Consider the following 25129-nt stretch of genomic DNA (forward strand, 5'->3'; position numbering starts at 1 on the left):
TGATAGTGAGGAGAAACAATATAATGAGTTTCGCCCAAGTTGCCAAGCGAATATAAGGCATTCTCTGTTTTTCAAATCACACCAAAGTTGAGTGCTTTCCAAATGGAACAAGGCAGAAATCTAGAACTTTCTCGGGAGGCAAGTTTTCCCCTGGGGAAACCTTGACTGATTAGAGGAAAAAATCTATAAAGGTGATCCTGGAACCTTGGCCTTGTGGTGTGATGACTGCTAGACCCACTAGTACGTGTGGCCAAAGGCACTCAGTAACCTGAACAGTCCTGTCTCACGTGCTTGGCGTGACTGTACTGAGGGCTCTGCGGTACCGTGGCCAGCTTCTGTGTGTTTGCAGCTAAGTAAATCAGCATGCTGCTGTTCTCTAGGTTTAAACTGTCTGAAAATTTACAGATGCCAAGAGCATTCCGCAAGTTCTGACCGTGTTTCAATGGCTTTCTTTCTCTGTGCACAGAGCGGATGGCCCCCGTGATCACGGGCAGCCTAGAGAATCAGACGACCAGTATCGGTGAAACCATCGAAGTTTCCTGCATGGCGTCCGGGAACCCACCGCCACAGTTCACGTGGTTCAAAGACAACGAGATGCTGGTAGAAGACTCAGGTGGTTACAACTTGTCTGCTGTCCTCAGTTTTCCCCGGGGGTGGGGGGTGTGACCAGAACCTCATATGATTTCTCGCTTGGATTCAAGGTGGGGAGGGAGCGGTGTTAGTGTTCGTGGTCTGACTCATGGCACAGCCTTGGGATCAGAGCACGAAGAGGCTGGGCGGATTCACCTGGAAACCCCAGACAAGATCAGTCAGCAGCGGCCCCTCCGAGGTAGATAAAGGCAGCGTTTACATTTTTTAGATTTTTCTGGGGAAACGTCGCAGAACACATCCTCCTGAGTCAGAGCTGCTGTTTTCCCCCCGGCTTAGGTATCATCCTGAAGGCGGGGAACCAGAACCTCACCATCCGCAGGGTGAGGAAGGAGGACGAGGGTCTCTACACCTGCCAGGCGTGCAGCGTCCTTGGCTGTGTGAGAGCAGAGGCGTTCTTCATCGTGGAAGGTCAGTGGGCGGTCTCGGGCGCGCCGGCTGCGTCTCGCACACACTCCACGCTGTGGGCGCACGGCCAGGGGTGGCTTCCCGTGTTCTTTGTATGAGGCCGAGGAGTCCTTGTCCAAAATGCTGGGGCCACCAGTGTTTCAGCCTGAGAATGTACTTGAACTTGGAGACGGCTGTGAGGGCGTGCTAGATGCTTTGGGACTGGGACCCCATCTACACGGCGTCCACTTCTGCGTCCTGTGCACTTTGTACACATAGCCTGCGAGTCCTAGGATACGATATTGTTAGTGCACCTGTATTTTTTTCTTTTTTAAGATTTATTTGTAGGCCGGCACTGCAGCTCAATAGACTAATCCTCCCCCTTGCGGCGCCGGCACACCAGGTTCTAGTCCCGGTCGGGGCGCCGGATTCTGTCCCGGTTGCCCCTCTTCCAGGCCAGCTCTCTGCTGTGGCCCGGGAGTGCAGTGGAGGATGGGCCAAGTGCTTGGGCCCTGCACCCCATGGGAGACCAGGAGAAGCACCTGGCTCCTGCCTTTGGATCAGCGCAGTGCGCCGGCCGCAGTGCGCCAGCTGCGGCGGCCACTGGAGCGTTAACCAACGGCAAAAGGAAGACCTTTCTCTCTCTCTCTCTCTCTCTCACTGTCAACTCTGCCTGTCAAAAAAAAAAAAAAAAAAAAAAAGAGAGAGAGATTTATTTGTTTTATTTGAAAGGCAGAGAGGCACAGAGTGAGACAGAGAGAGTGAGCGAGCAATGGTCCATCTGCAGGTTCACTCCCCAAAGGACACAACAGCCAGGTCTGGGCCAGGCTGAAGCCCGGGGCCAGGAACGCCACCCTGCTGTCCCGTATGGGTGGTGGGGGCCCAAGCACTTGCACCATCTCCTGCCACCTTCCCAGGTGCATCAGCAGGAAGCCGGCCTCGAACCAGCACTCTGATATGGGACGCTCGGTGACAAGTGGTGGTTTGATCCACTGCACCACAAAGCCAGCCCCTGCACCTGCGTTTTGACTACGATGTCCTCCTAAGACGTTAGCTGTGGATTTTTCCACTTGTACTATCATGTCAACACTCAAGATATTTCAATTTTTGAAACATTTTGGATTTTTTTTTACTTTTGGATTAGGGATGTTCAATCTTAACTTTGCAAATTTTTTATAGTATTTATTCTTTTAACCAGAAAACATAATTAATAGTGTCTTAATTCTGCTTACAGCAGTTCTCATTGTGGGAAAATTCTTAGCCTGGCGGGATGAATACCCTCTTCTCCCTGATTCTGTCTTTGTTTGAATGCTCCAATTAATTTATAGAAAGGACACCTCTATATTTATTTTGAAAAACAGTAGAATCACAGCCTATTCACGAAGGTCAGTGCTATCCAGAAATTCACAAGGGTTCAGAGTTCTCATTCGACTGGAGATAATTAAGATCCACTTGTGAACAATAGACCCTTGCTTTTCTCAAATGGGAAATGCTGGGTGGTTGCATAAATATGAAAGCAAGCTGTGTGTGTTTGCAGGAGTGATGTGAATCTGGCATTTTCTCAGATAGGAGAGGTAGCCTGTGACTTGTGCATATTTTATCTTAAGAAGTGGATTCCTGTGTCATTTTGTGGAACCCACCAGGGGAACAATGTGGCTAGGTTGGGAGTGCGAAGACATAGAAGAGGGCTTGGGAGGTGTCTGCGAGCTGGGCTGCCCTGGTTGCTCAAAGTCTGGATTTTGGTCCCTTTCATCCACCTCATCTACATTGCCAAGTGTTGTCCCTAGAGACAGGGACGTGTGTCCCAACCTGTGCGCAGATTATCAGTTCATAAGCTGCACTTGCAAATAGACATTTCAAAAGACATCTTGGTCTGATGGCTTCCTGGGGGAGTCATGCATTTGGGTGAATGCTAGAGAGACACCCAGCTTCTGTCTGGTGCCCTGCTCGCCTTTGGCGGCCGTCGGAGCTGGTTCCAGGTGCTCTGCTGGGGAGTGCTGGCCCAGAGCCTGCAGGGACTTCTTCTTTGAGGAAAATACCAAGAAAGGGAGCAGTCAATATATTCAGCACTCCTGCTAGGCTCTCAGATTTTTTTTTTTTTTTGACAAGCAGAGTGGACAGTGAGAGAGAGAGAGACAGAGAGAAAGGTCTTCCTTTGCCGTTGGTTCACCCTCCAATGGCCACTGCGGCCGGCGCACCGCGCTGATCCGATGGCAGGAGCCAGGAGCCAGGTGCTTCTCCTGGTCTCCCATGGGGTGCAGGGCCCAAGCACTTGGGCCATCCTCCACTGCACTCCCTGGCCACAGCAGAGGGCTGGCCTGGAAGAGGGGCAACCAGGACAGAATCCGGCGCCCCGACCAGGACTAGAACCCGGTGTGCTGGCGCCGCAAGGCGGAGGATTAGCCTAGTGAGCTGCAGCGCCGGCCCCCAGATTTTCTTACGGGAGTATTAACGCACAGCTTACACAGCCCATGGAATCTTTGGGCTTTCTGATTTCTTTGTGAGAGTCGACTGTTCAGTCTCTAAGCATAAGTAGAAAATGACTCCCGGAGGCCCACCAGAGAAACAAAATCGCCCCCCACAACCCCGCACCGGAGTTTTGCCACCCAGAGCGGGTCCTCTGGAGCCCTGGGCATCTACAGCTCCCCTGGTCTCTCCAGAGCTTCAGCAGACCATGCCCCAGGGGCGTCTCAGCTCCCTGTGCCTTGCGAGGGCTCCTGCGGCACTGGGGCGGGGAGTGCAGTGGCTAGTGTGGGGCGGGCCTTGTGGAGCTCTTGGCCAGACACTGCCTGCTCTTGCCCTTGATCGGTGGCTGGGTCTCCCTGACCTGCGTTTGTTCTGAAAGCTGAGGGCTGCTGAGGGCCCTCACGGGTGACACGTGTGAGGCCAGGAGGACACATGGCTGTGTGGTCTCGAGAAATTCTCCAGTCAGAAGGTCCTGTGTATTTCTCTATTTGATGTTTCTTTAAAAAAAAAAAAAATTTTGTTTGTTTTGGGCCAGTGCTGTGGTGTAGTGGGTAAAGCTGCCTCCTGCAGTGCCAGCATCCCATGTGGATGCTGGTTCGAGTCCCGGCTGCTCCACTTCTGATCCAGTCTCTCTGCTGTGGCCTGGGAAAGCAGTGGAAGATGGCCCAAGTCTTTGGGCCCCTGCACCCACATGGGAGACCTGGAGGAAGCTCCTGGCTCCTGGCTTTGGATCGGCACAGCTCTGGCCATTGCAGCCATCTGGGGAGTGAACCAGCGGATGGAAGACCTCTCATTCTCTTTCTCTCTGCTTCTCTGCAACTCTGCCTTTCAAATAAAATAAATAAATCTTTAAAAACATTTTTTTTGTTTGAAAGGCAGGAAGTGGGGCAGGGAGAGCAAGCTTCCATCTGCTTGTTCATTCTCCAAGTCCACAATAGCCAGGTGTAGGCTAGGCCGAAGCTGAGAGCCAGCAGCTTCAGCCTGCTCCACCCAAAGGAGTGGCAGGGCCCAGGCACCTGGGCCATCTGCTGCTGCCTTCCTGGGAACATTATCAGGGAGCCGGATTGGAAGTGGAGCTCCTTGGACTTGAACCAACGCTGGATTCGGACGCTGGTGATCCGTTTTCAAGCTCTGCACAGATCAGAATGTTGATGGTCAGCGTGAAGCCAGACTTTTATTTTCTTCAATGAAATTCTTTGCTTCTCTGTAGAACAGGATTGGTGTTCTCTCAGTCCAAAACGGCCCTTCCAGAGCTTCCTGTGTTTGTGTTGTAAGACAGCACTATTTCTTATTTTTTTTAAAGGATTTACTTTTTTATTTGAAAGACAGAGTTATAGAGACAGAGGGAGAGACAGAGAGAGGTCTTCCATCTACTGGTTTATTCCCTGAATGGCCAGGGCTGGGTCAGGCCAAAGCCAGGACCCGTGAGACTGGCAAGGTCCCGACCACTTAGCATCAGCTGTTTTGCCCAGGCCATCAGCAGGGAACTGGATCAGACGTGAACCAGCGCCCATATGGGATGCCGGCACACAGGCAGAAGCTTAGCCCACTACGCCACAGTGCCGGCCCCAAGACAGCAGTACTCGAACCCTCGGTAGCTTCTGCTTTCTGTGCTGAATGATGAGCCCTAGTTCACAAGCTTGGACTTCCCACTGAGAATACTGCAGACGCCACCGGGAGGGTGTGGTCCTCGGGGATTTCTCCAAGCGGGCGAATTTCAGGTCTTGTGTTAGCACGGCCCTGTGCCGCCTCCTGTCCAAGGTGTGTTTCCAGCGGTGGGTGCCCATGCACTTGCGTCTTCCAGGTGCCCAGGAGAAGACGAACTTGGAAGTCATTATCCTCGTCGGCACGGCGGTGATTGCCATGTTCTTCTGGCTCCTCCTTGTCATTGTCCTGCGGACCGTAAAGCGGGTAACAACACAACTTCCCTTCCGCCCACTGCACCTTGGTGTCTGTGATGGATGGAAGCTGACTGGGGCTCTTTGAGTATTCCTTCCCATTGTTGCGGGCTCAATGGGCACATTTTTATTTCAATACAATAACATTCTTGCCCACTTTCTTTGGCTCCACCACTGGGCTTTAATTGATGGAAGCTGCTAGAGGGGAAAAGGCTTGGAATGTCCAGTCTCATTAAGACTTGAAGATTTAATTCTGAGCCTGTTGCAGTGGGGTGGGGGGAATAAGGGACACTGGAGGCAAGAATATAATAGGACGACTCTCGGAGGCCACGCGTTTTATTGGGAAAGCAGAACTCGGGAGGGAGGCTCCTGTAAACAATAATAACAAGCCAGCAAACAACAGCCAAACCACGGGCCGTACGTGAGTGGGGGGCTAATGCTTTCCAGGCCAATGGAGGGGAACTGAAGACAGGCTACTTGTCCATCGTCATGGACCCAGACGAGCTGCCCTTGGACGAGCACTGTGAGCGCCTGCCTTATGATGCCAGCAAGTGGGAGTTTCCCAGGGATCGGCTCAAGTTAGGTAGGTTTTCGGTTGATGTGAATCTGGGTTGGCCAGGCCAGGCTGCCCTCCTTCAGGAGGATGGCAAATCCGGTCCCTTCATCTGTTGCATTCTAGTTCCGAAATATTCATGCCATTTCTTGGATGGGAGTAGTCATCCGTCCAGCCGCTTCGACGTGGGGTCCCTGGATAGTCAGCCAGACCTTTAGAGAGTGAAAGTGGGTTGTTAGATGACCAAGTCAGGTCAAGGACGTGCCTGCACTGTGATACGCTTGGGTGTATGAGAGCGGGCACCTTATCTAGCTGACACAGAGCTCTGAGGTCACTTTGGTGGTGAACTGAGCCACGTCCACTCTGGTGTTGTTCTGTTCGTTGACTCCAGGGAAGCCTCTGGGCCGTGGCGCCTTTGGCCAAGTGATGGAAGCCGATGCTTTTGGGATCGACAAGACAGCGACTTGCAAGACAGTGGCCGTCAAAATGTTGAAAGGTAAAAGCAAACTCGCGTAGGGATGCACCTGTCTGTCTCTGTTTCCCGTAGTTGTTAACCACGGCGCGGGCTTGTCTCGCTTGTCTCTGGCTGTGGGGCTAGCTGGCCTGCCAGCAAGCGTTCCTCCAGTCTGTGCAGTGCCTTGTATAAGGGGAAAATGATGCACCAGAGGGCGTGGCCTGGGGACAGGTCTCACCACTTGCCTTGGAGCCTTGTGTGGGGCTCAGCTTGCACAAGGTTACAGAGGAAAGAAAAGCACCTTTTATATTAAAAGTGTTTCTTAATATATTAAGGCATGAGATGATCATAAACCATCTAGAAACAAGGAAAGGAGTTTGATGTAAGTCAAAATAAAATGCAAATGCATCATGTTCTCTAGAATTTGACAATGTCAGAGGCCTTTATGAATAAGAGATAATTTGCAACACAAGAATGATTGTGCTAGGAAAGAGAGGATTTTGAGTGATTTTTTATAATTAAAAATTACTGGGGGTGGTGTTGTGGCACAGTGGATTAAGCTACCGCTTGCTACCACCAGCATCGCCTATCAGAGTGCTGGCTTGAATAGTGACCACTCTGCTTCTGATCCAGCTTCCTGCTAATGCACCTGGGAAAACATGGAAGATGGCCCAAGTCCTGGGGCCCCTGTCACCCACATGGGGGACCTGGATGGAGCTCCTGGCTCCTGGTTTTAGCTTGACCCAGCCCTGGCTGTTGTGGCCATTTGGGGAGTGACCCAGCCGATGGAACATTGCCCTTCCTCTTTCCCTCTGCCTTTCAAATAAAATAAATAAATACATCTTCTTGAAAAATGGAAAGTGGCTTATGCTAGTGGTCATGGGGTGCTGGTCTTGCCGTCTGTAAGTTGGGGAGGTGAGGCACAGGAAACTTTTGCTGCAGTGGTGGTGCACGTCCACTGATGAAGAGAACGCTGCTGACCCTTGGTCAAGAGGGCTTGTGCATGTCAGGGCTCTCTCCTTTTGCTTCGTCCCTTTTGTGGCCAAGGGATGTGTAATGATGAAGTGGCTCACTGGGGCCAGAGATGTGGACTGTGCCTGTCAACCAGGGAGCAGGTCCGGGGCCTTAGCCCCCTCGGCCTCAGATGGCAACCAGCCTTCCCAGTGGGTCCTTGTTAAGGTATGTGCTTGGCCCAGGCCGCCCGGCAGGTCAGGATGACCCCAAGTGCACGCGGGTATTTCATTCAGGGTAGCCCTTCCTTCGTAGGAAGCATTGAGATGGTGCGTCTCTAACCAGCATAGTCCCCCGGAAGTGTAAAACTCCAGTCTGGTGCAGGGAGGGAATCTGGCAGCGACTCCACTGCTGATGTGTTCACTGCACAAACGGCTGCGCGGTGAATCCCTTTAAACGCCAAGCATTCTGGGATCACGTAAAGGAGCGTAAAGGAGGACTGGACTCCTAATTGGAAAGCAGGGTTTGCGCGCAACTTTGGGGGACATGCACCTGCGCTGCGAATGAGGTTGTGGCTGCGCCCCCGTTGGGGCCCAGCTGCTCCCATGGAGAGAGAGGACTCGGCGTCCCCAGGTTAAGGCTGCCCTGTGTGATTTCCCTCTTGCCCCGTTCTTGCAGAAGGAGCAACGCACAGCGAACACCGAGCCCTCATGTCCGAACTCAAGATCCTCATTCACATCGGCCACCATCTCAACGTGGTGAACCTCCTGGGGGCCTGCACCAAGCCAGGAGGTGAGTGATGGTGGACGCTTCTCCCCGCCCCATTTGACCCACGCTTCCCCACTGGTGGTGAAGGGGGCACTCAACTCTAAAAGCCTTGATTCCCTAAACGTAGATGAAGGTTCCTGGATACACGGCAGGCCTACTTCACGGAGATTTAATGGGCGCCATGATTAAATTACTCCAAAACTCTTGCTGCGATAAGAGATGTCTCGTTGCTATGATAGTTTGCTCTGTGTGTGCTAGAGGGAGAAGTACAATTGTCCCAAAACTCGACAGTAAGGATCTTAAGAGGAGCTCCTCTTCTCTCCACTCCCTCCCCCAGAGGGTGTCACAGCTGATTTCATGGAAAGCCAAAAAAAAAAAAAAAAAAAGATGGGTTTCCTTTTTGAGTTCTTGATGAACTGTCTTGTGGAACTGCCTTTTGGAAAGAAGACAAGAGGGTTGGGAGCACTCGTCGGCCCCGGTCCAGTCCCAGGGGAAGATCGTAGCCGTCTGTGAAGGCATTTTGGGGGTCCACTGATGCATTTTGCCTAAATGTCGCATGCTTTGGTGAGCAACGTGGTGAAACACATCTTCCTCTCTCACCATGCCGTGCTGTGTGCAGGGCCGCTCATGGTGATTGTGGAATTCTGCAAGTTTGGGAACCTCTCGGCTTACTTACGGAGCAAGAGGAGTGAATTTGTGCCCTACAAGGTAGGTCATCCCCCAGCTCAGCTCTGGCCACGCTGTGCAATGGAGGGGGCATCCAACACGGGGCGGCTTTGTTTTCTGTAGGCCAAATGCAGTCAGGAATCTCACGGTACCCCTTGGCTGTCATAACTCCCTCTTCAGCCTCCCGGGGGGAATGTGTGCTTTTCACGGTTTCTTTCTGCGACTTGAATCTACCTACCTGTTACACTGAAGGTGCTGGCGGGGAGAGAACGTGGGTAGGACAGAGCGCAGGACAGCCCCGCGTTGTTCTCTCTCCCTTAGCCAGACCCGGCCCCATGTTCCCTCTGTAAAGAGCACCCTGACATCGGGAGGGGGTCTGAGTGTAAGCAGAAGGGGGCGTTCATCGCTGTATGCTAACAAAGGAGATGGTTTTATGGAGGAAACCCTATCATGGCTGCAGCATGCCAGAGCTTTCTGTCCAGAGGCTGCATGGTCCTGACACGGGTGTCTTTCCTGTCTGCCTTGTGATAGTTCATCTGTCTCCGTAGCTACGTTTTAGGACGCATTCTGTGTTCAAAGAGTTTATTCATTTGCTTCTCTGTAGACCAAAGGGGCGCGGTTCCGTCACGGGAAAGACTATGTCGGCGAAATCCCCGTGGACCTGAAATGCCGCCTGGACAGCATCACCAGCAGCCAGAGCTCCGCCAGCTCTGGCTTTGTGGAGGAGAAATCCCTGAGTGACGTGGAGGAAGAGGAAGGTAGCTGCCGTTGCTCGCTCCGTGCCAACACATCCTCTTGTGGGTACAGACAAGGTGACAGACAGGGTGTCGCGGGGAACTGGTTCATGGAAGGAGTCCAGCGCTGCCTCGAATTCGAAAGAGAGCCGGGTTTCCAGTCTGTGCAAAAGGGGAGAGTGGAGACTCTAAGCAGTGGGCTATCTTGGGAGGCCAAGCAGGGCTAGCCTGAGACAGCTGTGTAGCCCAAGAGTGCTAAGCAGTTAGCAGGGCTCAAGCCAAAACTTTAACAAAAAACACATTGGTTCAGCACTAATGAGCAGAAGAGGCGAAGTACTGGGTTCCGGCGTGCGAGCCCGGCCTCTCTGGTGGTTGAATTGCGTCTCGTTGCCCGGGATGGTTGGCACCACGCTGTGTTCCTCCCCAGCACGGCGCTGCCACCTCCTCCCAGCAGCCTAGGAGCCGTCTGTTGTGTCACCCCAGCCCCAGTGGCTTACTGAGTCTAACAGCCTCAGAGGGTCTCGCTAAACACACGGGTCTCTGTTCAGTTACCGTGCCAGCGCTCAGTGAGCCCCGGTGTAGTCCTCACTGCCAGGGCCTGCCCAGCTCGAGGACACCCCCTTGGAAGGAGCACGGGCAGCCCGTGCCTCCTGACATCGGGCTTCTCTTGAGGCAAGAATCTAGAAGAATCCAGGCAAGCAGTGTGCATCCAGTCATGCAAGAATCCCATCATGCAGCTGTGCGTGGTACCTGCTTCTGTTTCTTTGCGCCATGAGGCTGGAGACAGAGCTTAGATCTGACATCTTTGCCTGAAAGTCCTAGAAGAGGGTGCAGTGGGGTGTCCAGGCTCTCAGAACGGGACCGGGACCCGCACTGAGTGGAGCCCTCGCTACCCACTCTTCCCATCACAGAATGGCGGTCGGGGAACTGAAGACCTTAGGTGCTGGCTGAGCTGGTGCATCGAGGCAGAAGGGGCGCTGGCCGGGGATTTGGCCTGCAGGAAGTTGTCCTGCTGTAACCCAGCAAGTCATTGAGAAAACTGCTCCAGCCTCGTCCGTCCCTAGCGGATGGTTACGATGGCTGAGTTCTTGTTGACACTGGTGTTCGTCTCCAGGAAAGAAACTATAAGTCTTATCTCATCCACCAGAGTTAGGATTTCATCCCGAAACACCCAGCCCTGTCTCGGTGTGTGTTTGTGCCTGCCGCACTGCGGTACATAATACCAGTGCACGTAACCCCCTCCTGCTGCCCGTCCCTGGTGCCTCTCATCCACATCCTTGAAGGAAAAGGCACCCTACAGGCCAAGCTTGATGTCTTCACGGCGCTTTTGAAGTCTGAGAGCGAGAGAAGTAAATACATTTCTGGTATTTTTAGTTATCCGTTGTAGATTACAGCTCGACCTTTGCCCTCTGTCCCAGGACAAAGGCTGGAGAGCAGGGAGTCGATGACCCCGAATATTGTTCTTTTATTTTTGGACTTCTCAGTATGAAGCCATTGTTTATCCCACTGGGTACATGAAACACACACACACACACACACACACACACAACAAGGGCAATTTCAAGCAACAAATCTGAAAAAGTGTTCCCCGTTAACCCTGTTAGTTTTCCTTCCATTAGTCCTCCTGGATTTACTGGTTCAATTCAGCTAAAATGGGGGGGTGGGGATCAGTGTTTTCCCCAAGGGATAGGATACAGGCTAATCATAGCGGGACTAGGCAGATTTTAAGAAGACAGAGGCATCTTCTGTCTGCTCTGTTTCCGGAAAGTTAGCCTCCCAGTTTGAAAGGTCATCGCCAGAGGACAAGTTGAGTCGACCAGCGGGGCACTGACCCCCGCCTCCTGCCTCTTCCCACAGCTTCTGAGGGTGTGGACAAGGACTCCCTGACCTTGGAGCACCTCATCTGCTACAGCTTCCAGGTGGCCCGGGGCATGGAGTTCCTGGCATCGCGCAAGGTGAGTCAGGGTGGGGGAGGGAGGACAGGGAGGTCTCAGTGCCGGCACCACTTCTGGGCTCTGGGAAGAGCTCCGTGGGGGAGGGGCCCTGTGTCTGCTCCCTGAGGCTGATCTGAGAGTGGGGTAGGAGCCCGCTCTTGGTTACTCTAAGAGAATGCCCGAGGCAGCTGACTTTGTAGAGGAAAGATGTTTACTTTGGCTTCTGGTTCTGGAGGTTCACAGTCCAAGATTGAGAGCCCCCACCCCCATCCCCGGCCGACCTTTGGTGGCTTAGCATATCTCAGGGAACACGTGTCTGTCTCTGTCACTTGAAGCCACCAGGACACAGTCACGAGGGCCACGCCCCAGTGACCTAACCCAGGGTGATCACCTCCTGAGGGCCCCGCTGTAGTTGGATCCAGTTTCTGTCTCTAAGTGCCATGAGCAGAAGATGTTGGGGTTTCATGAGTTGGGGGCGGGGAGTGTGTGGGTGGGGGATGAACTGTGTTTAAATCAAACCACAGCAGGTGTTTAGGATTTTGTGAACTTAATTCATAGAATAAACACTTCTGGGCACAAGGAGACTTGGGGGCCGGGAGAAGGCAAAACTCTCAGGCTGGTGGAATTTAATGTTCTCGTGGGGGAAACAAGCCATCGCCAGTGGACACCAGCAAAATGCATTCGTCAGACTGGAGTAGGGGCGGGGGGCGGGGGGCTGAAGCAGGAGGGATATAGGGTGTGTGTGTGTGTGTGTGTGTGTGCGCGCGCGTGTGTGCTGGGGGGATCTGTATTCACGCACAATTTTGAACAAGGTGGCTGAGAAAGGTTTCCCTCCAAATGTGACATTCCAGCAATGGCTAGGAGACGGGAGACTCGGGGGCCTTGCAGACATCTTGGTGGGTGAAAGTCTATTTTTAATGTATTCTCCGTTTACAACCATCCATCAAAAACTATTTGTTAGTCGTATAATTAGAAACCAGGAAGGACCCGCTTCAGATGAGAGCGATTAAAAGAGCTAAAATTAGAAAGTAGGCCAAACAAAGGCAGAGGTGGGGACGTGACAAGTTACAAATATTCCGAAGGTTGTAAACACGGCGGGGGGGGGGGACCCCATTTCCCCTGCAAGGAGAAACACTGGGGTGAGAGGAGGAAGCCGGGCAGATTCCAGTGCTGGAGCAGGGGTCAGAGGTGCGGGGCTCCCAGGGACACAGGACTCCTCCGCTCTGCCTCTCTGGTCTGCCCGGGGGCTGCGGGGCCGCTGCAGGGAGTTAGGGGAAGGTTCAGGATGTGGCGGAGAAAAGGAGAGGCGAGCTCCGTAGCACTGGTTGGTGCACTGCACGCCTGCCTGACTTCCCGGGCTGTCCGTGCCTTCGTAGACCTTTACGACAAAACCACACTTTGCAAGCAAACAGGAACAGCATGCCTGGGGACTGTTCTATCAGTGTCAGGCCAGCCTCAGGTCCACAGGGGCTGGGGAGGTCCAGAGACAGCACCCCACCTGTGAGCACCCTGGCGTCTGATTTCTGTGCCTCCATTCACAAGAAATCCCATCTGCAGCCTCCCGTTCACCATATATGGCACCAGGCAAAGGGACGTGTGGCGACCAGAAGCACCGTCATCACACCCTAACTCAGTTATTTAACTCAGAGCCTGGGGCTGTTTATGGAATAAACAGATGTGCTCCAACCAAGTGCACCGACTTTTTTTTTTTTTTTCCCTGAAGTGCTGATAAAAGATTCTAGCCCAGTGCTTGTTCCTCAGTGGGTTTTCTATTGTGGGATTTTTTTTTTCCCCCGAAGCGTGAGGTCACGAGCCATGGGGAGGAGCTGAGCTGTGCGGGGAGCTAACACACGCACGATTCTCCTTGCAGTGCATCCACAGAGACCTGGCGGCACGGAACATCCTCTTGTCGGAGAAGAACGTGGTGAAGATCTGTGACTTTGGCCTGGCCCGGGATATTTATAAAGACCCCGATTATGTCAGAAAAGGAGACGTAAGTTGCAGAGATGGACCTGTGATGGCTCAGGGCGCAGAGGAGGCCCAGCTCCTCAGGACCGAGGTTGCTTTCCCCTCTGATGCTGGCTAACTTGGGTCCCCGTTCTGGTCCCCCACCCTTGCAGGCTCGCCTGCCCCTGAAATGGATGGCCCCGGAAACGATTTTCGACAGAGTGTACACGATCCAGAGTGACGTGTGGTCTTTCGGCGTGTTGCTCTGGGAGATATTTTCCCTGGGTAAGTGACGCTCTGTGTATGCCCCCCCTCCCCCCGGCTCAGAGTCCAAGGAGGCTGATGAACCTTAGCAGCCCCCCACCTGTCTTATCCTCTCCTGGGTTTCACCTCTGCCACGTGAAACTTGGAGACTTTGGATTGAAAATCTAAAAGAAAAAAAAAAAGTCGTATAGATGATAAGGATGTGGCAGCATCCTTATCCTCTTACAGAGGAAATCAAACCATCAGATAACAGCCCCGCCTGCGTGGATTTTTAGGTGCTTCTCCGTATCCTGGAGTGAAGATCGATGAAGAATTTTGTAGGCGGTTGAAAGAAGGCACGAGAATGAGAGCCCCTGATTACACTACGCCCGAAATGTAAGATTCCAGGAATGGCCCTCCCTCGTTCGCCCAGCCTCGCTTCCCGATGCAGCTCCCTCTGCCAGCACCTCCAGGGCCCAGTGTGGGTCCTGCCGTCCCCTTGCTGATGCCAGGCAGGCAGAGCGCTTGCAACCACGGCGCTCGGAGATCGCTCCCTGCCAGTTGGTTTTCTAGGAGATGCCGATTTGTGGGGTTTCCTTTTCTATCTGTACCTGGCTGCTGAGGGCAGGGGGGTGTGCCAAGCACAGTTTCTGCTTGGCCTTCGGTACGCACGCTGGCTCCTGGTCGGCTCTTCCCGGGGGTTCACCTGTTGCCTCTCGGTTCGCAGCTTCAGAGCCCGGAGGGCGGAGGCAGTCCGTGAAATCCGGTGTTTTGCTTCCGTAGGTATCAGACCATGCTTGACTGCTGGCACGGGGAGCCCAACGAGAGACCCACGTTTTCCGAGCTGGTGGAACATCTAGGGAACCTGTTACAAGCGAGCGCTCAGCAGGTTTGTGGTCCTCCCTCTGCAAAGCTGCTACAAAACGTGGGTGTCAAGGACACTGGTGCTGCCTGGCCCTGCTCAGCGTTGCCGTCGCATCCTGGGAGCCACGGGCTAAGGGGCGTATTCCCCCAGACCAGAACAACGATGCTTTTCTAAAAGCCCTAATTCCCCTTTCAGACAGAGGAGCCTTGCAGTCATGGCCTGGAGTGGGCGGCTCCTACTCCCACCTGCTTACAAGGGGGAACTTCAAAAAGCTCATGGATAAATGGAATTCAAAGATAAGTTTATCTTGCTACAAAAAATTTTTGAAGTCCATGTGCATAGTTCTTTATCACGTGCATTCTCCATGAACCTTTTGAAGACACCTACAAATGCTCTCCTAAAGTTAAGGGGGGAAAAAAAGGACCTAGTTGATCTACAGAACATGAACAATGAAAGGAATTTTCTAGAACTGTTTGATAAATTCCATAGGCAAAAATACACCCAAACTTTGCAAAATAGGCATTTTCTTTTCTTCTTCTTCTTCTTCTTCTTCTTTTTTTTTTTTTTTTTTTTTTTTTGGTAAAATCCCAATCCCATGGCTTCTACTAGCGGATTTTAGAGTTGTAGCTTTTACCATTAGAAAATAATTTCATCGTTAGTCTATGCCTCATCCTACAGTGAAAACCAGTTTCCTCCTCTGCTTCTGAGGGGCGCTGGGAAATAGGCAAGATCTGTTTTCATCCATCACCTTCCAAACACCTGGAGGCACCACACTGCCCTTGGCTGCATTCTCTGGAGAAATAATGTTGCATCGTGCACCGTCTTCTTGGAAGGCCCATTTCCCACCCACTCACCTGTCATCCCTTTGCCCGGTGCTCCACGTGCAGAAGTTCCACCTGGATGTGCTTGGCAGGGCTGGCCTGGTGGCCGGGCTTTGTGACGACCAGGGCCTCAGCTCTGCGTCTCTGCCTTTGTCCTTGTCCCACCTGTGACCAGAGCAGTTCTCTGGGGCTGTGGGCCCCCAGCCTCCTGGTCGGTAATGACCCCCTTTCCTGTTCCTTCTCACGCCCATCCTTGCTTTCAAGCGCCCTTCTTTGCCCAAACCATTTTGATTACCGTGCAGATATGAAAGCCAGCACACCCTATCACCCCGAGGCCGCCGTGCCCCTGTTGCCCATGAGAAGGCTCTTGCGGGACCAGCGCTGTAACGATAGATCTCTGTGCTGACGGTTTCAGGGTGGCAAAGACTACATCGTTCTTCCGATGTCAGAGACTTTGAGCATGGAAGAGGATTCCGGGCTCTCCCTGCCTACCTCACCTGTTTCCTGTATGGAGGAAGAGGAAGTGTGCGACCCCAAATTCCATTATGACAACACAGCAGGAATCAGGTATGCGTGTGTGTGTGTGTGTGTGTGTGTGGCCAGCTTCCCCTGGGGGTGGGGAGAGCAGAGCTTCACACCCATTCGGGGGAGGGGACTGGGAGGAAGATGCGGGCTGCATCCCACTTCCCCGGAACCTTGGCGCTGAGACACCTGTGTGTGTGTGTGTGTGTGGGCGGGTGCTCCTTGGAGAGGCACTGGATGGGTGTGCTTCCTCCCACCTGGAGCCCATGTTGCTGCCACGGACACCCTGCAGCTGTGAATAGCTGGAATGCCCCAGCTTGCTACCCTGCAGAAAAAGAGACCAGTTTCACAGAGACATCTGCATTTAAATTACCCCCATGTCCGCCTTTATCCATGGGAATTAACTGGCTTAGGAAAGATCCAGGCAGGGGGAGTCCTGTGCAAGTGTGAGACACACGCAAGGCGCTCTGCCCGCGGCATAGACCATCGTGCAGCTGTGGCTGGGGTCAGAGTGGATGCTGTGTCTTGCAGGCTCCTCCTGAGACTGGTTCTCAGCGTTGTATTTGCATAACGGGCATCTGGGCTCATCTGAAACATGTGTACTGAAGTCCATTCCTGAAGGCAGCTCGCTCCTTGCTCGGTCGCAGCATGAGGCCAGCTCCATTACCTAGGGCAGGACGGTGTGGTGGCTCAACATCCGGGCGTGGCAGTCAGCAGCCAAGCGACTGGGGCTGGGCGCCCAACCTCCCGCTCAGCTCCCTCCTACTCAGATCACACCCCTGACATGGATCCAGTCCTGGGCCCCTGACCAAGGAGGGGCCGTCAGAGAGACAGAGTCACTAAACAAGACCCAGTTTCCACTCCCACACTTGCGAATTCCTAGTTCAAGTTCAGCGCCGGCGCTGTCTCCTCCTCTCTCAGAGTCACTGCATCCTGAACCACCCTCCTGTGTTTGCGTGACTGGCTCGAGAGAGCACGCAAGCCGGCAGCCCATTGGCTGGCGTGGGAGTGCAGCACATGGACCAAGTAGGAGATAAAGCCATGGGTGTGCGCGTCATGCCCACAAACAGGGCTGCCCCTGAGATAGGAGTGTGAGCCTTTTCCCGCCTGGGTGCACAGGCCAAAGTGACGCCACACTCCCGGCATGCACCTGCCTGCTGTTTTCTGTCTGTGGTTTTTGAACTGGTCTCTTCAGCCTGATTTCTCTTTTATCCAGCCATAATTTGAAAAATAAAGTGGAAATTGGAATCTTTTATCTGCAGGTCTTCCCAACCCCCTCTAATTTCCCCCTTTTTGTAAAAATAAAACTCACAGCAGGCTTGTAATCATCTGGGTTACAAAGAAGAACCAAACGGAGGCCTCGACGCACTTGGTTTCTGATGCTTGTCTTGTGGTTTTGCTTCTCTGGGGAGACAGAGTGGAGGCGGCGGCCCCTCTCCAGAGACTTGTTCTGTCCTCTCGTGCGTTTCCAGCCAGAGAGAAAAGCTCTTGCTTCCGCCTTATGATTTTCAACGCATCGTGTTATAAATAGAGCCGGACGGAGGCATCGCTGTGGGAGCTAGCCTCGGGATCTCTTGCCCCTTTAAACAGTTGTCAAAATATTTGCGCAGCACGTATTGAGCGAGGAGGCTGGAAAGCGTGCGGGGTGGGGGAAGGCCCGCTCCTGTCTAGACTTCGCTCTGTCTCTGATTTTCCCCACGGGTCAGCTCTGGCCCCCAGGCTGCGTGCTTCCTGCGAGAAAGCGCGTATCCTCAGGACCCATCTTGCTTTGAGGACCGTGTGTGCGGTGGCTCCGTCATTTCCCCGGAAGTTTGACCTCCCATGCCAAGCCCCTGGTCAAAGACTGCATCGCAGTTCTCCCCAGAGAACAGCCTAGGTTCACACCGTGTCCTTCTTGGGGTGAATTTGCCAGTGCTAAGTGACCCTGGTAGAGGATGCATGGGGCAGCCTGCCAGGTGCACACTCGGGCTGGGGCGGGGGACTGCTGTCTCCACCTCTTGTCTGTTTCATTCCCCCTCTTTCTCCCAGCGCAAGGTCAGTGCACCCACAGCTGTGTGTGTCCCACACAGACGTGAACAACCGTGCCTGTCCCTCGCTCGCTCCTGACGCCCTTCCAAGGGAGTCGATGTGGAGGAAAGAACAAAATACTCCCTTGCCCAGGCTTTGAGTCATGGTCCCAGCCCCCGTTGGCTGTTTTTCCCCTTGGGCCTTGGCTTCCTGATTTCCAAGTGGGAAATCGTGGGGAGACCTGTTTGGTGGTTCCGTGAGGAGCGGCTGCCACGTGTTGCGGAAGTGCTGTGGCGGCTCTGAAAGACCGGGCCCCGCTTGAAGTCACTGGGCTCAGAATCCAGGCGCTTGCTAGGACAGCTGCCCTGTCACTCAGGCTCACCACCCTAGGGGACCCTCCCTCCCAGACTTCTCTGGACTCTGCCTGTCTGCAGCTCCCGTGGGTCTTCCCTGCCTTGCGCCTGGCTGCCTTCTGGTTCAGGGCGTTGTCCTTCCGGTGGGTCCCACTACCTCTGGTTGTGTCCATAGCCCAAAGTGAACTTTCTAAGGGCGCATCTGCTCATGTCAGTCCCATGCTTAAAATCCTCCAGGCTTTCTCGTCACCTTCAAAATAATAACGCTCTAGCCATGGGATTTCTCACGAGTTCCTTGACCTGCCCGTGCCTCAGTTTCCCCACCTGAAGAGCTGGGCTAGTAATGCCCGCTCCTAGAGCAGTAGCATTGTAAGGATGCCATATTGGCGTTGGAAGGGCACTTAGCATTCCCCGACGTGGGGGAGGCCCTCAGTGAGGGCTTCCTGTTGAGTGAGTGAATGGGTGATTGACATGGATGTGTAGGGCGTGTCGTTGTTGACAGCTCCACTGTTAGGGACCTTGCTTCTGGCTGCAGCTCGAGTCCTGTTTGTCGTGTGGAGTCTTGTGTGTGTGGGTCACTGGCAAACCCCATGTTTGTTCTCTTTCCTTGTAGGGAGAGGAGTCAGCCTCCTTGGTGGAGGAGGGAGACTTGGTCTCCATTCTCCTTTTTTTTCTTTTAATTTTTTTTTTTTTATTTTTTGACAGGCAGAGTGGACAGTGAGAGAGAGAGACAGAGAGAAAGGTCTTCCTTTTGCTGTTGGTTCACCCTCCAATGGCCGCTGTGGCCGGCACACCACGCTGATCCGAAGGCAGGAGCCAGGTGCTTCTCCTGGTCTCCCATGGGGTGCAGGGCCCAAGCACCTGGGCCATCCTCCACTGCACTCCCGGGCCACAGCAGAGAGCTGGCCTGGAAGAGGGGCAACTGGGACAGAATCTGGCGCCCTGACCGGGACTAGAACCCGGTGTGTCGGCACCACAGGTGGAGGATTAGCCTAGTGAGCCACGGCGCTGGCCAGGTCTCCATTCTCCTTTGCCCTGAGGTGTATGGGCATATTCCAGCAGGCGGCCTATGGGAGGAAATAGGTTGGGAGAAGAGTCTGTTTACTGTCTCTCTGGGCGCTTCCTGCGACAGGGACTTCCCATCCCCCGACTTGGGCTGGGTGTGGTTTTGGTAGGATTGTGTGGCCTCGACCCACAGGAGCACTCCCCAGGGAAGAGGTGATTGGCGCCTGACCTGACTTGTTCTCTGCGGGAAGCTCCTGATGGAAATGGGCTTCTTTTGGAATTCGAAGGAGAGGAGCGTGCTACCTTCCTGAGAACGCCAAGCCCAACACCTGCCACTTCATTCACCTTCCCGACAGCTGTGCGCACTGGGCAGCGGGGCAGTGAACGGCCAGCGCAGCCACAGCTCAGAAACACTCACGGGGTCTCAAGTCAGGGTGGGCAGTGGGAGACTCTGACATGCGCAGGATACGGCCTTTCCTGAGACAGGCGAAACGGGGGCTCTTGAGCCTCAGCCCGCCTCCTGCCCTCTATGGAAACTTCTAGAAGGAGGAAGGTGTCTGCAGCTCCTCGCTGCGTTCAGTGTGCTTTAGGGACGCCCACAGGTGCTTCCTCTTGTCCAGGTTGCTCTGTGAGTGGTGTCTGGAAAAACTGGCCCAGGCTCTGGGCCCAAAGATGTGAGTGGGATACCCAGAGTCCCTCAGGGTTGCCACGTGCATGCAGGAGGCCAGCAGTCTGCTGGGGTTGTCCTTAGGCCAGCGCTGGACCTCAGAAGTATGATTCAAAGGAACCAGGCTCCCCGGTTACATTATACTTTTAAATGGACTTTTACAGGAAATGAAGCCTTCAACGTGTGCTAGCAAAGATTTTGTTTTGTTTTGTTTTCTTTCTCCAAAGGATGTTTGGAAGGTCGCTGCTCAACTGTGGTTGAAAGATAATGAATTTAGGTATCACTTGTGGTATCTACAGCCAAATATACCACCACTAAAATATAAATATTTGTTCTCTTGCAGTCAGTATCTGCAGAACACTAAGCGAAAAAGCCGGCCTGTGAGTGTAAAAACATTTGAAGATATTCCGCTGGAGGAACCAGAAGTCAAAGTAGTCCCAGATGTAAGTACATCTTTTAAAAATAGTCTTAGAAATAATACGAAGGCTGAAACACTAGCTACACAAATATTAGCCTAAGCTTTAGAGTCTTGGAGCCCCATCGTAGGGCTGTGCTTGGTGGTATGTGCCACGGGGTCATTATGGGGATGGAACTTTGGTTTTTCCGTGAAAGAAAGGCCCCAGTCCAAGGTTCAAGAGGGACTAACTTCGTGCCCAGTTTCACTGAAGTGCAGAGAGTGTCACTGGGAGAGAGGGCTGGGAACGGACCTCCCAGCTGCTCCGTGCCTCCTCTCTTCCCCACCCTGGGCCTACCTGTGGGGAGCACCTGCGCCCTCCGCTAGCTTGCGCCGTTCCAGCTGCGACAGCTTCGCCTTCCCCTGCAGGACACTGGAGCGTGTGCTCTGATAGAGGAGTTGGGATCAGGTGAAGTCAGTCGCGGGTCCCTGCCTGCGCGCAGTCAGCCGAGCGTCTCCTTGTCTCTTACGCAGGACAACCAGTCGGACAGTGGCATGGTGCTTGCGTCAGAAGAGCTGAGAACTTTGGAAGACAGAACCAAATTAGTTCCGGCTTTTAGGTAAGGCTCAGCCAAAGGAAACCAATTTCAGCAGGAAATTCTGAAAACTGTTAAGGGGGGTTTTGCCTGTTAGTGTCTTTGTTGGTGGGAGAAGCGAATGTCCTTAATTAGCAACCCAACAAAGACTGGAACAATGAAATTGACAAGTCAGAACAAACAATCCGAGGTAAACGAGAGGATTTGGCTAATTTGGATGAGAATTTGTGAGTGCTAGGAGATTTCTGAGTGTATTTACCTTGCCTCTTAGTTTGTGTGATACTTGCAAAATAACAAAAATCTCACAGGTTGCGATCCCTAAAGCTACCGATAGATTAAAATCATCATGGACATAAATGAGTGACTCTTCACTTAGGACGGATGCTATGTGAATAAACCACACCTATTTATTTGAGATGCTTCAATACTGCTGAATTCTTATGTACTTAATTGTAGACAAAGTGTTACATTTGGTTTTGAATATAATCTCTCCCATATGACTCAACATAAACTTGTAGTTGCTTTGAATGCCTGTAGTTGCTTTTAACGTAACAAATACATGGAAATCTGTGTTCATAAGAATAATAGGGCCGGCACTGTGGCTCACTAGGCTAATCCTCCACCTGCAGCGGCACCAGCACCCCAGGTTCTAGTCCCGGTTGGGGCGCCGGATTCTGTCCCGGTTGCCCCTCTTCCAGTCCAGCTCTCTGCTGTGGCCCGGGAGGGCAGTGGAGGATGGCCCAAGTGCTTGGGCCCTGCACCCCATGGGAGACCAGGAGAAACACCTGGCTCCTGCCTTCGGATCAGCGTGGTGCGCCGGCCACAGCGGCCATTGGAGGGTGAACCAACAGCAAAAGGAAGACCTTTCTCTCTGTCTCTCTCTCTCACTGTCCACTCTGCCTGTCAAAAAAAAAAAAAAAAAAAAAAAAAAAAAAAAAAAGGAGTGGATTGAAGGAAACATTCCATGTCTAGTCTTTGGAGTAACTTTTAAACATTTATTAACAGAGTTGGCAAACCTCTTTTTGAACTTTTGTTTTAAAGATTTTATTTATTTATTTGAGAGGTGGAGAGAGGGAGAGACAGAGAGAAAGGTCTGTCAGCCACTGGTTCACTCCCCAGATGGCCGCCACGGCCGAAGCTGGGCCGATCTGAAGCCAGAAGCCAGGAGCTTCTTCTGGGTCTCCCACACGGGTGCAGGGGCCCAAGGACTTGAGCCATCTTCCACTGCTTTCCCAGGCCATTAGCAGAGAGATAGATCAGAAAAGGAGCAGCCAGGACTTGAACCAGCGCCCATATGGGATGCCGGCGCCACAGGCTGAAACAGCCGACTGTGCCAACAGCACCGGCCCCTTTTTGAACTTTTTAGCCTGAGTGATTTGGGCGCAGCACTGATGAAGGGGAAGACTCCTTAGAGAGGCTTGAGATGTCAGTCATGAAGGCTTCGGTCTGCACGGTGCGCACTGCCCGATTCTGACACGGGTCCAGTCTGTCGGGGTGCCAGGCCACTGAGCCCGCGCTCTGGCTGGGGCTCCGTCCTTCCAAGGAATGTGGGGTTGAGGAGCGAAAAGCGGTTTGTGACACCTGATCTGTGTGCACTCACATCTCAAGGGGGTACAGTTTCCAGTTGTTCAAAACTCTTATAACCCCCATACCTGTGCCTGGTCGTACCCTCACAGAGAGAGTGTGGAGAGCACTGGTGAACGTCGAGAACATCCCAGTGTCCCTTTGGTGTTTTTTTTTTAAAGATTTATTTATTTATTTGAAAGGCAGAGTTACAGAGAGGCAGAGGCAGAGAGAGACAGAGAGGGAGAGAGAGAGGTCTTCCATCTAATGGTTCACTCCCCAGATGGCTGCAATGGCCAGAGCTGTGCCGATCCAAAGCCAGGAGCCTGGAACTTCTTCCAGGTCTCCAATGTGGGTGCAGGGGCCCAAGCACTCAGGCCATCCTCTACTGCTTTCCTGGGCCATAGCAGAGAGCTGGACGGGAAGTGGAGCAGCCAGGACTTGAACTGGTGCCCATATGGGATGCTGGCGCTGCAGGCCAGAGCTTTAACCCACTGCGCCACAGTGCTGGCCCCTTAATTTCCTTTAAGACCACCAAAGTGGCCTCTTGGCTCCTGTCCGTGTATACACACTTGGCACTCTGCAGGGCCAGAAAGCCACTCCCTTGGGTGGCAACTTTGCAGAGCCCGGAACTGCCTTTCCTTTGAAGGGAGGCTTCCGCGACTTGCACCTGGACGGGGAGACCACGCTGCAGCCACTGGTTCACACCAGGACCTGAAAACAGATACTGTCCCAGTCAACCGGACACGCGGATTAACGACGACTGGGAGAGACAGGGTGGCCGGCGGGGTCCCCAGGGAGATGACAGCCCACGTGGAGCTGGGAAAGGGCTTAGGACGACAAGCAAGCACCCTGTCTTCCCTCCGCCCACTCACTTGCTCTCCGTTTCTTCCACAGTGGGATGATGTCCAGCAAGAGCAGGGAGTCTGTGGCATCTGAAAGCTCCAACCAGACGAGCGGCTACCAGTCCGGGTACCACTCGGACGACACAGACACCGCGGTGTCCTCCAGCGAGGAGGCGGAACTTTTAAAGCGGGTGGAGGCTGGAGGGCCGGCGGGCGGCCCGGCCCTAGGTCTCCAGCCTGACTCTGGCGCCCTGCTGAGCTCCTCTGCTGTTTAAAGGGAGTGCCCGCGTACCCCACTCCTGGAAGTCCCGGGAGAGGCGAAGGTCAGCCAGCCACTGCCGCCACCGGGAAGTAGCCACATGTGACTTTTGTTTCCATAGAAACCAGAAAGGACCTCGGACTGCAGGGAGGAGTCTTCCAGGCGCTTCCCAACATGCTCGTGACCCAAGAATGTGTGTGTGTCTCCTCCTGTGCCGATCTCCCCTTCCAGCGGTTTCCAGACTGCCTCTCACGCCCCCAGCCGGAAGAAGCGGCCGGCCCTGGGGAGCCACCAGAGCTGGAGAACTGGGCGGTGCTGCCCATGCTGGGGGTGGTGAGGCCAGCCACCACGGACAGGGCCCAGGCCAAGTGCACGGCGCTGTGCAGGCTGCGGGGCCTGCCCGCGCCTCGTGTTGGCTCCTGCGAAGGTGGCCCCTGGTCTCTTAGGAAAGGCCGCCTGGGGTTTCTGGCTGGAGGAGTTTGCGTGCTCTGGGCAGTTGGGCCAAAGGAGAGTCCCTGGTGCGCTTCCGACCCCTGATGAGAGGTCCTTCCGCACCCTGACGTGGCTCCTGGCCGAGTCCCGGGAAGGAAATGACGCAGGTCTGGCGCCTTGTCTCCCGGGCCGATCTGCTCTGCAGAGCGCCGAGAAGGAAAGACACTGGGCCCGAGGTGCCCTGTCCCGGGCAGGAGTCTGACCCTGCAGGCGGCTTCTAGAGCGTCTGGCTGAGTGTACACCTGGCCGACCTGGTGGCTGGTGTCTGGGACTGACCGCAGCAGGTGTCAGCCTTGCGCCCCTTCTCCCCCCTCCCAGCCCCACGCCCTCGCCCCCACATTGGTTCTTTGGGGGCCCTCCACACTCCAGTAAGCCCAACTCGATTTGTTCACTCTCTTGACTGTTAGCTTTTTGTTTTTTTCAAAATTACTTTATAGCCAAAGTTATAATAACATCTATTGTATTATTTAGACTTTTAACATATGAAGCTGTTTCTTCTGATTTTTGTCCTTGTTCTGTTCTTTTCTTTAAAAAAAAAAAGAAGAAACTATTTTTCCATTGGTTGGTACCATAGTGTGAGATGCTGGGAACAATGGCTATAAGACATGCTATGGCACACATATTTATAGTCTGTTTATGTAGAAACAAATGTAATATATTAAAACCGTATAATATATATAATGAACTTTGTACTATTCACCCTTCGTATCAGTATTATGTAGCATAACAATGGCCATCGTATTTCAGCAATTGTTGTCATTTTATTAAAAAAAGCATTGAAACCTTAAAGGATTCTCTCCTGTACCTGCCATTTCTTTGGTTTTTCAAAGGGAGGAGGGGGAGTTAGACATAGTATGACTGTTTTGCATTTTTACTGGTGCCTCTCTTCATCTCATAAAGGATATTTTCATAAATGTTCATCTACTTTGTAAGCAATAAAGATATTCATAGTAAAAAAAAAAAAAACAAATGGTATGGTACTATCACAGCTATTTTGAGAACAAGTACTCCTGGCTTGAGTTGTAATTGTTCATTGCACAGAGAATTCACGCGCGTGCACACACACACACACACACACACACGATCGTATT

General features: G+C 53.1%; 1 protein-coding gene across 2 annotated transcripts in view; it reads left to right on the top strand.

Moving 5' to 3' along the window:
- The window catches only part of KDR (kinase insert domain receptor), a 45883-nt gene extending 21056 nt beyond the window's left edge, over positions 1-24827 (top strand). The window contains 17 exon segments of one of the 2 annotated variants that reach the window (NM_001195670.3): positions 467-613; positions 928-1059; positions 5306-5412; positions 5847-5982; positions 6344-6448; positions 8036-8149; positions 8745-8833; positions 9396-9549; positions 11383-11480; positions 13330-13452; positions 13580-13691; positions 13946-14045; positions 14433-14538; positions 15751-15902; positions 20233-20332; positions 20818-20903; positions 23340-24827. In NM_001195670.3, the coding sequence (NP_001182599.1) occupies positions 467-613; positions 928-1059; positions 5306-5412; positions 5847-5982; positions 6344-6448; positions 8036-8149; positions 8745-8833; positions 9396-9549; positions 11383-11480; positions 13330-13452; positions 13580-13691; positions 13946-14045; positions 14433-14538; positions 15751-15902; positions 20233-20332; positions 20818-20903; positions 23340-23562 (2084 nt within the window). In that variant the 3' untranslated portion in view covers positions 23563-24827. 2 annotated transcript variants of the gene reach the window in all.
- Positions 24828-25129: the final 302 nt, after the last annotated feature.

Source organism: Oryctolagus cuniculus, chromosome 8 (genome assembly GCF_051225735.1).
Source record: "Oryctolagus cuniculus isolate XC-2025 breed Fujian yellow rabbit chromosome 8, ASM5122573v1, whole genome shotgun sequence".
Taxonomy (NCBI): domain Eukaryota; kingdom Metazoa; phylum Chordata; class Mammalia; order Lagomorpha; family Leporidae; genus Oryctolagus; species Oryctolagus cuniculus.